The 13,480-nt window shown below is 38.2% G+C and overlaps 1 protein-coding gene across 1 annotated transcript in view; it reads left to right on the top strand.

Moving 5' to 3' along the window:
* The first annotated feature begins 12,883 nt into the window (after window positions 1-12,883).
* LOC140241086 (uncharacterized) overlaps window positions 12,884-13,480 on the top strand; it is a 79,064-nt gene continuing 78,467 nt past the window's right edge. The window contains exon 1 of the mRNA XM_072320852.1: window positions 12,884-12,903. Within this exon, the coding sequence (XP_072176953.1) occupies window positions 12,884-12,903 (20 nt within the window). The remainder of the gene's footprint in view (window positions 12,904-13,480) is intronic.

The raw sequence follows: 13,480 nt of genomic DNA, 5'->3' as shown, positions 1-13,480 counted from the left end.
TAATATCATACTGAAGGAGAAGTAGTTTATTCTGATTTAACCCACCACTAGATTGGGCGTGACAAAGAGTCGGACGGTACGATTGAACACGCCGTCTCTGACATCCCAGTCCAGCGTCACCTCCTTAATCACAGTATCACTCCACTGGTATACACCAAGCCTTGAATAATAGTAGAAAGCAGTATGTTGATGATGAAAAAAAAAGACACAAAAGATAAGAAATATTGTTTATACTCCAACCAGCTCCATAACCACGTCAAAGTGCCGAAAATTTGTCACTTGTCGAGCTCCTTTTTCACACCTTTTGGCACTCTTCAACTCTTAGGGTAAGAAGCGTTGCTAAAATCCATCATCTGCTTAATGCTAGAAGTAGACGTCTAAAGAAAGTAAATGTCTTGAATCATGCAGTCCATAATGTCTATTGTCTATTCCTTAAGGCATATGTCGTGGACTAATCATTCTCACCTGCACTTCGTAAAACAAACTTGGCGGACAACCGACTGAACACTCATGAATTAAGTTAATCTTCCACGTGAAGCTTAGGATCTGTCGTTGACTATATATTATGTCATCCCGTACAGCTGACTTTCTTCAGGTGGAAGTTGCAACTCGCTGTACCTCGTGTTATCTTTATAGCACATGTTGAATCCTACTGAATTGCTCATTAGACACACTCTCAATTATGATACGATATTCGTGAAAGGTTTCCAGTTTAAGAGGGTCAATTAAGGCATCACTTTCTCCAATGATTCCATGCTCCTTTTACAGTGGAATGACTGCCCACATGCTGGACACAACTTACTCGTAATTGATTTCGGGTAGACCTGTTGTTTCGTTGACGGGAGTCCTCGGATCACCGTTTTCATCTCTAAAGAATGCATATAGTGCGGGGCTGAAGCCCTGGAAGAGAGAAAATAGGCATGAAATACAGTACCATTATCTATGCGTATTGACAGCTAACAAAAAAAAAATGACTGAAAGTGTGAACACAATCAACGGCTAAGGTTTTAGCATGATGTCTCTGAGCCCACCTAGTGTGCTCATATACAGCTCTATGGCACTGTTAAGGTGTTAAACCAAGAGACTGCTTGGCCACTAGATCCCAGGCTAGCTTGTCGTGGTTTTTGAAATGGAGCTTTAAAATCTCGGGCCATATCAATATCCATTTTGTTGGTGTTTTTTTTTTATCTCGGCATTTTGCACGAGTGTAGAAAGTAACCGAACCACTGTTGTTTCTTTAAATTGCTTGAGGCGCCCACTGTCTATTGTTGTTAAACGATTTTGGTGAAATGCATTTCACCCGTAGTAATCCTCTCTTGTAGTAACTTCTTGACAAGGAACGAGTTCAATATAACTCAGCCCCACAACTGATGTTCCGGATGTAAAATTTAGCTTCATTATGATTTTTGAAACTGATGATAGTTATAAAGGTCTACCATGTCTACTTCTTTCTCAAAATGAATGACATATTGCCCGAACATGCCTTTTTGTGTGCTAATCAGGAGATAAAATGATTTCCATGGAGCATATGCCGGAGAAAATTTATAAAATCTCAACAAAATTCTACAAGGTTTGGTTTATTCAAGACCTGACACATGAGATAAAAGGGGCAAGGGAATGACTTGCGACCACTTACTAGTGCGTGGAATATTTCATGCTGAATGATGATGTCGAAAATGTCCTCATCAAACTGGGCAAAGATGTCTATCCATCGAGGACACATATTGATGAAACCAATCAACGGTCTAGAGGTTGGATTATGAGAACAGATAATCACGTGCAATGAAAACAACTAGATCGAAGAATTACATGAACTGGAATAAGAATAGATAGATATTAATTTTTCAATGGGACATTAATAGAATAGTACACAGGTCAAGGAAGGTGATAGAAGTGATGAATCTGCTGAACCTGATGTATGTATAATGTATTTCATATTTACACAAACACATAATGTGCATTTATAAATATATATCTGATTATATATTATAATACAACGTTGTAATACAAATATATAATTATATTAAATAAGTGATTTTGCTTCTCTCATTCAAATAGCAAGCACTTTTCTTAACCAGCTGACTTGAATTTTGTTTCCTAATTTTGTTTGAAAACTGTTGATGACAAAATGAATGCATACAGGCTTCCATGAAGAATACGACAAGCAGTAGAATAGGATAACACGTAACGAAAATTCGAGAACGAATTCTGGATATTTCGCTGACAGAAAATGAATTTTATTAAAATTGTGGCATGTAAAGTAATTGTTAGGAGCTTAACCATTCATGGTAGAGTGACGATATCCGCACCGATCTGACACATAAGACATTGTTGATGTAGGTTGTTGCTCTTATTTGAATAGTCTTCAAGTGACCAACAATACTGCAGCACACCTGTAATCACCAGTACTCAAATAACACGGACTAGCAAAAGCCAAGATGCCTCCGACACAGGAATCCGACAAGGCAGCCACGTGTAGTACATAGTGGACGTCTTTGACCCCGTAGCTGGCCGTATGATTTGCCTGAGGTCCCCGGCAGTCGTACAGTCTCCCCGTTCCATTCTCCACTTCACAAGTGTAACATGGCTATGAAGGGCAGGACAAAAGGGTAGTGTAAAAATGATGAAAAACAAGTAAAATGAATACACAGCGTAACAAACGACAAGTTGGTAAAGAAATACAAGACTGAATAGATAAATGACTACCGTAATTTCCGGGGCATGTAGGCCCCAAGTACCTTGTGCGTAATTAATGAAAACAGCTCTAAACCTTCAAATGAATGATGAGTGTTACAATCCATTGTTACTATAAACATTGTATATTTTTTAACCTTTTTGCACGAAGCAATGATATCAGTGGATTTGATATTATGAAGTTATGATGCCCCTTCATAAAATCGGTCATTAAGGCTGACAAAATTTATAATTTTGGTAAATGATTATGCAACTGTCATATGTATTTTTTTATGGTTATTGATATATGATATCTACGGTATATAATGTTATACATGATATATAGATATTATTTTACATTCATATTGTTATATATTCAAATAACTGAGGTAAGGATGAAAACAATTCATTTCTTGAATCTTAATAGACGGAATCTACAAACAGTGTTATGATTCTTTTTAGTACAGAATCTAAGTAACTTCTGTATAGGTGCTACTTCATCTTAAATGCAAGCAATGCGTCGTTGTCGATTCCCAATATTTCACAATGGTCCTCTTCTTTGATTTGTCTCATTCGATAATTTCACACATACAATTCTTGATATAATTAACAATTAGAAAAACTAAACAGTTCAAGAGAGATCGGCGTCACCAAACTCACCTCAAGGTGACTTTCAGGCAGTTCAATCAGACAATACGGACGAGCGCATTCGTGGATGCAGTATCTAGTTCCGTTTTCGATCTTAGCAGTGCCTTGGGGACAAGCCCTGCATGGTGGGAATCATCAAAACTGTGTTTCACAATTAACGAGGGTAGAGTTCAAAAATCCCCATTTCGCTACACAACAACAACAACAACAACAACACCAACGCCATCAACGACAGCAGAATAAAGATACGATCAGGGCCCCGTTTCATAAAAGTTCTTATCATCAACAAGTTACGATAGTTGTTGTATTGGAATCCTTGCATCTGATTGGCTGAGACGGGGACCCGGGATTTATGTAAGGAATGACAACTTTCTGAACCGAATCCGGCTAGCATGAAATAGGCAGTTGCCCATACAGGCACCTACTGACATACTTGTACTGCAGTCTGTATTATGTCCACAAGAAATCATAAAATTTCCTTTTTTGATTTGCTAGAACGCAATTGTACCTAAGCCTAAGATACTAGTATCTCTATCTACTCCTTCTCATTATTTCGAAATTAGCCGGGGAATAATATCGTGCTTTCATACTAAGTACTAGAAAATTTGAATTTGATTTTTTTTTTCAACACGATAATGGACAATTGTGAGGGGTGAGGGGATTTTGACATCATCAACTCACTCATTGATTTTTGTATGGTCATAACATAACTAATGTTTAATAACTACAAAAATTCAGGTTATAACTTTCTTCATTCTTACCCGATTTAGATTACGTTTGCCCTGCTGTGCTCACAAAATTTGACGCTTTATTTTTAGACTAATATTCAATCTTGTTCTTACTTACCTAACAGAGGAAATCGTACTTTTTTTTCAGCTATGTGCCTAGGGCCCTACGACCACGACGAATTTATTGAATAACGTGAGTGTGAGTGCATGTCATTTTTTTTTTGTTGCGTTTTTTTTTTTTGTTGTTGCAAGAATAAGTCATCGAGTTTCTCGTCAAGAAAACCAAGAAAGGGTTTGCGATTTACGAGCTACAGGGAGGTCGATTCCCTGAAAAAGAAAACGAAAAACCTATGGAGTTGCAATGATAACACCCATGAGATGTGTCGCTCTTGTTCTTTTGTGTTGATCTGATTTCAAAAGCTATTCATATGAATCCAAGGCTAATGTATGAAACAGACCATAAAGAAAAGATTGATATCGTTTGTGTTCTCGATTAATACCAGACGTCACTATGGTTCCATCCGACCATTGAGCTACTATTAAATACGTAGCTCCATGATCCGATGGAGTCAAGGTTTCGAAAGCATTACAATGCGCGCACAAGTAAACACATTCGTTACGCTCATTAATATGTAGACCCATCTGAAAAGTAGCTCTGCTGATCAGGATGTTTTACCCCGTGACGTGGAAATAAATTCAATTAAATTCAACTTACGTTCGGATTAAGAAAACAACAACAACAACAACACCGTTACCCCCGTCCTATTTCTCTGACATTGTTCGATGTATGTGTCGATTGTAGGACCCGAAATGAATTTACTGATCAATGTCTGGAAAGATACCTCATTTGGAATTCTGGCATAACGCCATGAATGAAGTGGTATCTGCGGGACAGTAGCTAGATCTTTGCATGTTCGCATAGCGTATTTAACGAGTTCGGAATGTCATGATCAAATTCGTCATTTTATTGTCAAACAAAATTCATTTTCCTGTCGATCAAATTGATCAAATGTTATACATTTATAGACCTTTATGTATTGAGGGTTAACCACGTTGCATCATGTAATGTACGTGTGGTGTAACAGGCGCGGTGGAGCACCCCAATTTGCATCTCATTATCGCCCCGTTCTATTTGAATTTCCAACGGGCATCCACGGCTGCCCGAAACTGAGTGCATGAAAAAGTCAAATCTTTACCTTCTCCTTGTGCCGCTATGCGTGCCGCTAGTAAACTCAAACTTCCCACACTATCTAAGTTTTTAAAAATCTTCCTTTTGATGAAAAAATTATGAAATTTGCTGCACTAGAACTTGAGATATTAAAGCTTTTTGAAAATCACCTCTCGCAAAACATGCTCTCTGTTTTTTTTACGACTGGACCATGGCCGGGCTCCAATGTGTCCGAAATTGGCAACATAAGTTCATCAGGCCTCAATCCATGTATGGTGAAAGTTTTCGCTTGATTCCACCTGTACTTTTTGAGAAATCAACTTGTTTCTACAGGGTTTGGAATAGAAAATTGTAGTCAGCGAAACATTTGAAAATGACGTCATTTCTTTTCCCGTAACATGGGGATGCGTGCGTGGATACGTGAGATTCAGGATTTCGTGCGTTGTTGTTGGTTTGCATGTGACGCTGTGCGGCCGCAGTCAATTTTGCCAGCTGGGATTCTCGTGCTGTGTGATTTGGTAAGTAGGAAGTTTGATGAAATTTCATTCGTGATAATCATATTTGAATGTTGTATTTCTTACAAACATCTTAATGTTTCGTTTAAATGAGTAAAATAATCATAACAATGTAACGGTCTGACATGATGTGGTTTTGATCGGACTCTGCGGCGCGTCTCTGTCGAGGCCGAGCTCGAGGTTCGGCCCGGCCAGGCCGGCCCGGGCGGTGGACCTTAGCAGTTGGTAGAAAGCTGAGCGGAGCCTGTGATTGTGTTTGTGAATGTGTGAGGCCCGGGTGTGAAGCTTGTGATTTTGCGCGTTGTTTTTGCGATTTTGGTAGCACATGCGATTAACTTCTTCATAAAAATCATAAGCAGGAATGTGTTTGTTATGAAATTTTATATTCCTAGTTATGAATTCAGCAATGACCATGGCCAGCAAAGCTGAATGAATAACACCGTATTTAAGTAACACTAACATTTAAACTCTAAATTATAATAAAATTCAAGTAGAAATCAAAGCACTCAATCATGCAGATCATCCCTCTGTTAACTTGTGAACTAGAATCTAATATTACTTCTCTCGGAATTAGAGCTACGGTCACAGATATCCCTGCAAATGCCGTACAAAGATTTTTGTCCATTTGGGGCTGTACAAATCGGTCATTTTTACAGTGTTCGTAAGGACTTCTGTGACCGTAGCTTCAGTGGGATGCATACTTCTGTTTATGCGTTTCTGTACGATTGGTGTGCACCGAGTTGGAAGAGGTAATCATTGAGGAAAGTGATGCTGCTATTGGAATGTGTGAGAAGGATCTGATACATGATTTTGTAAATGTGGACAACATCTGAGAGGAAATATGGAAGGATTTGTTGGAAGAAGGTGCATACACATAATTGTAGCAAAAATTACTAGTACTTGATACATAAAAACACTTTAAAACAATGTACATAGGAAGAAAGACAGTACCACACACATGATAGTGATAAACACACACACACACACAAAATTAATGCCTACCTGCATGTACATCAATAAAGAACATGCCGCTGAAAATAATTCAGATTTACATAAACTGGCCCCCCATCTGCTTTAATTCGTCCAACTATGCCATCCACCCAGTAGAAGGTAATAAAAAAAAATAATAATTTAAATAATAATCATATAAATAAAAAAAAATGATAAAGATTGGATTTTCTGTGTCATCGAATATTTATGAACAAATAGTTTTTCCTCCTCCCCCCTCCCCCTTCCCTAGGCCAAATTTTCTTCTTCCTCACACACATGCCATGTAATGTGACACAGGAGTAGATTTTTTGCATTTAGATCTATATTGTCTCAGAACACAGTTCTCAGTTTTTAGATTAACATGTCAGCTCAGTTCAGTCTGCATACTTCTACTTTCTCGTGTTTTTGTTTCTGTTAAAATATCTCCTTCGTAGAAGGTAAGAAATTACATTTATTCAATCAAATAAAAGTGCAGTGGCCGAGTGTCGCACGGCGGTGACTGCTGAGCTGCTGCCGCGCACGCTGCATGCAGCAATGCGTTGTGTGTGCTGTGACATGCAACGCTACAGTGACGCGATTATATATACATGGGACCGACCTGTACGCTTAGCGTTCGTGTCATTTTTGACATCACCTTCTGGTTTTTTCCGACACAACCATGGCCGGGAATATTACGGTATGACATTTAAAATGCAAGCAGATAAATAAATGTCGGTGTACTTTGTCCGAATGGCGCTTTTGTTCCGCAATCACACTTCGTGAATCTTAGGATGATTTTCGAGGCATATTTTTGGTAATTTTGCTCGCCAGGTTTTCGCTAAATTTCACATTTTATCATTGTCAAATCCTTTGATATGTTATATGTGAATATTCGGACATGTTTTCAAATTCAAACTAACTCAATTTTAATCCAAAAATAGGTTTCCTTAAATTGTTATTAGCGTGAGAAGTTGTTTACTTTTTCTCAACTACGCGAGTACATGTTGTTTACTTTATGCAAATGAGGCTCGGCTGCCGATGGATTTCTGCGAGATAATTGGGGTGCTCCACCGCGCCTGTAACAAGTTTATAAAAACTTTTCCTATGTCTCATTTGAGGGAATAGGTCATGTAGGTATGATATTAAAGTGAGTACTGTGAAAAGAAACTGAAAATGTTTTACGTATGATTAAACGCCGTAAATTTGATGAGTAAACGATTCGATCAGGGCAATAGTTCCAGCATTGTTGTTCATCCGGGGAAAATTTCAGTAAAACTTCGACGGAAACGAATGTCAGTTCACGCAATTGATTTGTGCTCAGCTACTGTGACAGTAAAAATTTGAGTTGCAATTGAAAAAAAAAAAGTAACACGTGTGACAAAGCTCGATATTGAATGACAGTGTTCCATAGCTGGCGAGGCAAGGTTGATTGTTCATGTGAATCATGTGAATATTGATACCAGAATTATTATTCAGAGTGTGACTTACCAGTCGACAGCAATATCTGCTCTCTCTCCCTTTACTTGAAGAAGATTGGATATCCGATTTAGTGTTTCAGTGGTAATCCTCTGTTTAGTATGCAAAATCAAGGACAAGAATTCTAATGTAGTTATATATATGACGTAGAAATGCAATCACACCTCATGTCCTATTCCACTTCAATGTACGGTGTGAAAGTGCGACTCACAAAATGTTGAGTGCTTTACTGAAATCCCACGTAAAACTGCAAATATCCGTTGTCAGAAAAGTGTTCAGGTCCGTAAGATTTTCATTAGGCAATGTTATTATAGCCACTTCATTTTGAAGTTTTCGTATAATGAGGTTGTTATCAATATCTGCTTCACAACACATTTGGACCTTTAAGACGACATCATGAGAAAGTACAGTATTTAAAACACTCATAACTACACACAAACACACATTCATGCACACATAAACACTCTACTGTCTAAACAAGCATTTATGAACAGACATGCATCCACACTGAGTGTCATACGCCAGTACTGTACACAAGAATATAATAGGGAGGTTAGGAGTAATTCTGGACAACCAAAAATGAAAGTCCGAAAAGAAACAGAAAAAAAAGAACCCAAAACAATAAACTTCGGGAGATTTTCAATTGTGAAGCGTTGCAAATTTTCTCAAAACAGTTCTTTAGCAGTCAATTTAATATATAGTTGATACAGAAATGAAAGAGATGTATGGCCGAATCAGGAAAAACTTCCAGTCTCATAACCTCTTAATTTTTCTGTTTCGAATTTAATTTCATTTTTCTTCCTCTAACTCATTTCACTCTTTTTGTCTATTCTTTTTACTCTTTCGTTTTCACACTAACTTTTATCTGGTCCGACATGGCCCTTTGACTTTACCTGTATGGTTTCATTGTACGTGCTTTCCAGTACACTCTGGTGGTACTCGACGTGTACAGCCATCCTCTCAGCATCGACGCTGCGACGGGACACGCGAGGCGAGGCGGAGGGATGGGTGTGTGCGTGGTCGATAAGCTATGCAGGCGAAACAAAATTACGGCAATGTCAAAGACACACATTATATACTACGCAATGTTATTATTTTAGGTCCAAGGGATGCATGAATACACGCTTTTCTTTACATTGTACATTTTGTGAGCATATTCCTCAGAGATGTGGATAAAAATGCCATTTCTCCAGTTAACGTACCGTATTCTAGTAACTATATTTGGCCTGGGTAACTTGTTTGAGTAGGCTTAGTTACACAGAAACCTAATTTCGATTTATGAAGAGGAAACATCGTTCTCAGAGAAACTAAGTAAATATAGAGCTGTAAAAACTGCAGGCTATAGAAGGAGATCAATTAACATCGAATCATGACACAGTCAGTAAGACATCTCACGTGGGTTCATGCAGTAAGCGCCAGACAAAGCCATCATATTTGCAATACTCTGTGGTATCACTCGAGTGAAGGAAGACCCCCAAACAACGACGACGACGACAACAACAACAACAACAACAACAACAACAACAACAACAACAACAAGAAAAAAGCAAAATAAAACAAACAAACTAATAAAGGAACCCGCACCTTCATCAATGATTGTCAATTGTAGCTTTAAAAATGGAGTATCTCTCACCATGTATGGGATTCTAATTTGTTCCTTTTCACATTTAGAAGGGAGTACATGACTGCATGATATTCCTGATACAAATGTACTTGTAATAAGCTCCTGACAGAGTGATGGACGAATCATTTTGTTTAGATTTTTTTTGAAGATTTGTATATAAAGGTATTATTATTGTAATATGTGATATATATATATATATATATATAATATATATATATATATAGATATATATATGTAATATACATATACATGTATATGTATACATTACAGCGATTGCAGTATCACTTTGGTGTATTTAAACGACTCTAAATTGCTAGATATTTGCTTTATCGATGGTATTCTAACAAAGGAGAGTTGATAAGTCTTGAGTCTTGAAAAATGAGGGGAAAAAAGCTAGAAGATGACGACGAAAACTGTCACACAAGGACCACCGTTATAGTCCACACACTCACCTGGTCATAATCTACAGGCGGTGTAAAACACTTCCCTTCGAGAAGGCCTTCATGTGATAATCCCATGCATTGATGAAGGAGGGTTAACAACACAGCAGCTCGCATGACCCCAAGGTCACACGAGTACGCTGACGTTTCCACCTGCCCACGATTTTTGTGTTTGTACCCAGTACCCATTGTATCGAGAGCCACGCTCATCTGTTCGAAGAATCGTTTCTGGATCAGTATGATCTACAAAAGTTTTCCTTTGCCTCCCGATTTACTAATGATCATCCACTACTTTAGTCCTACGTTCGTAAAGCGCGATTGAAAAGCGTGTAAATGAAGCATCTGTCCTGTACGAATGGTTCTCGAATCACCTTGTCCGTGGTTGGCGCCACTGTTCACTTCTTGGGGTCATCGCCACTGGACGCCGCAAGATCTACCCCTATTTCGATTATAACAGCAACTGCAAGTTTCACCCCGGCTATAGACCCATGACAAGAGGGAGCTGCCGACTCAATGTTGTGGTACATTCATTATTCCGATGCGCTCATTTAAGTGCGTTTCTATACAGTCTACCCCAAAATGGTTGCGTGAGCCATGCCTAGTAGTTCGTTCGGGATCAATTGCTCGATATCCTTCAGTTCACCCTATTGACAGCCCTGCCTGACACTCTCCACGGTCTGTTGGACCTTATCGGTCTCACTCTCAAGGGCCCCTAAACAGATTAGCATGTCAGCATGGTATAAAATGATTTACGTGTGGTTGCCTATGAGGAATGCCTCCTTTATATCAACCCCATCTAAGGAGGTTGCTCGTGTACACATTCATTTTCTTAAGACACTACATTACTATTCAAAACAAGGCAAACTTCTAACAAACACCGATTATAACGAATTATCGGGTGTCATGAAGACGTTACTGCTAATCTGACTTTTCAAAAGTAAAAAAAAAATCAAGCTACTCTTAAACAACGAAATCAGCTGTAAGGGAATAACTCTCACAAACAACTTAATCTCATATACATGAACAACGAAGAAAGAAGAAAGATTAGTAATTTTTTTGAATTTGATACAGCGAGAAATAGATTTTATTAAAATCAATTTTATTGATAATCATAACAGCAGTAATAAGTATTGTGTAAAATCTGACTGGAAGTTCACAGAGAAATGCAAAGGCTTGAGACAGATATGATCCCCCTTGTAGAGTCCAATATAAACAAACATCGATTCAGAGTCGAATCCAGAATACCTAATGAAAGTAACAGATGGAATACACAAACAAGTGAAATCTATGAAACATATGCTACTGCATTAAACAAACGAGTACAGCAGACAGAACAAAACTATAAAGAGATGGAGAGGTGCATTTGGTATAATCTAGAATGAACTAATAGGGTGTCTTTTAAGATGATCTAGACTTGAAAACGATTTACACACCAGTAAAAAACAAAACAAAAAACAAACATACCAATCAAAAAAAAAAAAGATGCTTTGAAGTTTTAGCGCTGACCTATATGTTATGCTCTCAACACGTTCATATGAGCGATGTAATCCCCTACTACACACTTACAAAAAACAACATACGATGCCAGTCTTTGCAAATTACATGCGTTTGTTTACTATATTTCCTTTTATAATTTTTATATAATACAATTATACATTCACAATTTAAACTGCACATATATTACTTAAGATTGTGAAGAGTGTCATACATAAAATTGTGTTCTCATGAGCACATGTGCGAATGTTAATAATATGTACGTGTTTCTTAAGTGTGCTCGTGTCATTTTTTTTTTCGCTTCGTGCATGGCATCCGTACCTCAACTCTACCCATTAATGTTTTTTCTTCTCATTCCTTTTAGAAAGTAGGGGGAATCAAATTATCCTAAACATAATATATCGGTAACAAGTCGAAGGTACGCACGCTTTTCATAAAAACATGGGAAGACAGGGCCACGTACCACCAAACCCATAAACATTATACCTCGTCATCGTTTTTTTTTTATTATTTTTTTTTTTAGAATTTTACACTCAACAGGGCTGGACTAAATCATGAGTGCTCTGAAGTTCCATTCTTTTTAATGCAATATTATCATGATAGTGCAAACTGGCTTAAAATGCTTTATTGAGAAATAGAGATTCAGTAAGAAATGCATTTCATGTTTCTTATACCTCATTGTGTGTGCTGTTCCAAAGTGATGCCTCACTCACGCACATAATGGATTGACATATAATTGCTAATTATGTCTATGATCAGTTAGCCTGCAGTGAGTGGCCCAACTGTGATCAGCAGCCGCGATCTTACAAAATTCATCTGTAGAGGGAGACAAATCGAAGAAAACTCGCACCGCATCCCCGCTGTTGCTGTTGTGGTTGTTATTGTAATTTTAATACAATCATGCAGTCATCGGTGACTTGTAGGGGATGAATCTGAAAGTGTTGGAAGGTCTTTAGTTTACTGGTGGCTCCTCTGCTCTCAAGTTGGATTTCTGCATTAAGGGCGTTTCTTTCTGACACAAGTTGAGTTAGGTGCTACGAATATAATTTTATACGTCACGTCTTGGGAAAAAGATATAACAGATGCATATTAAACATGTACAGACTTGTTGACAATTTTCGGAAGAGGGCGCCACCTCTTATCGTCACATGGGCGGCGGGGAGGCTCAGTAGGTAGAGTTTCTGCATGCCTTTGAATCAAAGGACTCGAGTTGGGGCTCAGGTTCGAATCCCACTTTTACCGCGCAATGTTGCGTGTTGTCAAGCCGTTCTCTCTAGAAGATGTTAAATAGTCAGTACCTCTGATAAATACACGTCCCTTGTGTGGGATCGTCACAACGTATGCACTGAACGATCACTCTTTATTTTATACAATGTAAAGAGCAGGATGCATAACTCGTTAAAGAGGTCCACCCAAGCACTCACAGGTAGACAATGCAGGACCAGCCAGAGCAGCTGAATATGGACTATCCAGCCATCTTTTCAGTTGGAAAAAATGAATTCCCCAAAAGGAGAGAAATAAGGAAGATACTACGGATACACTAAGTAATAGTTCTTATCGGTCTTCTGTTTCTATGCACTTTAATAACACCTGTTCACACTGTACTAAGGTATCTCTTGGCGGTTCAGTTTAAACCTATTCGGTTATAAAGCACTGTAAGTATTGTTGTCCGTAAGGGGGGGAGGGGACTTCTAGAAATAATGGTCCAATATGCTATTCAATGAGTCTGATTTATCGCTTTTTTT

This window comes from Diadema setosum, chromosome 17 (assembly GCF_964275005.1).
Source record: "Diadema setosum chromosome 17, eeDiaSeto1, whole genome shotgun sequence".
Taxonomy (NCBI): domain Eukaryota; kingdom Metazoa; phylum Echinodermata; class Echinoidea; order Diadematoida; family Diadematidae; genus Diadema; species Diadema setosum.
The sequence above is the reverse complement of the archived record's forward strand: the minus strand, read 5'-3'. Positions and strand labels throughout refer to the sequence as shown.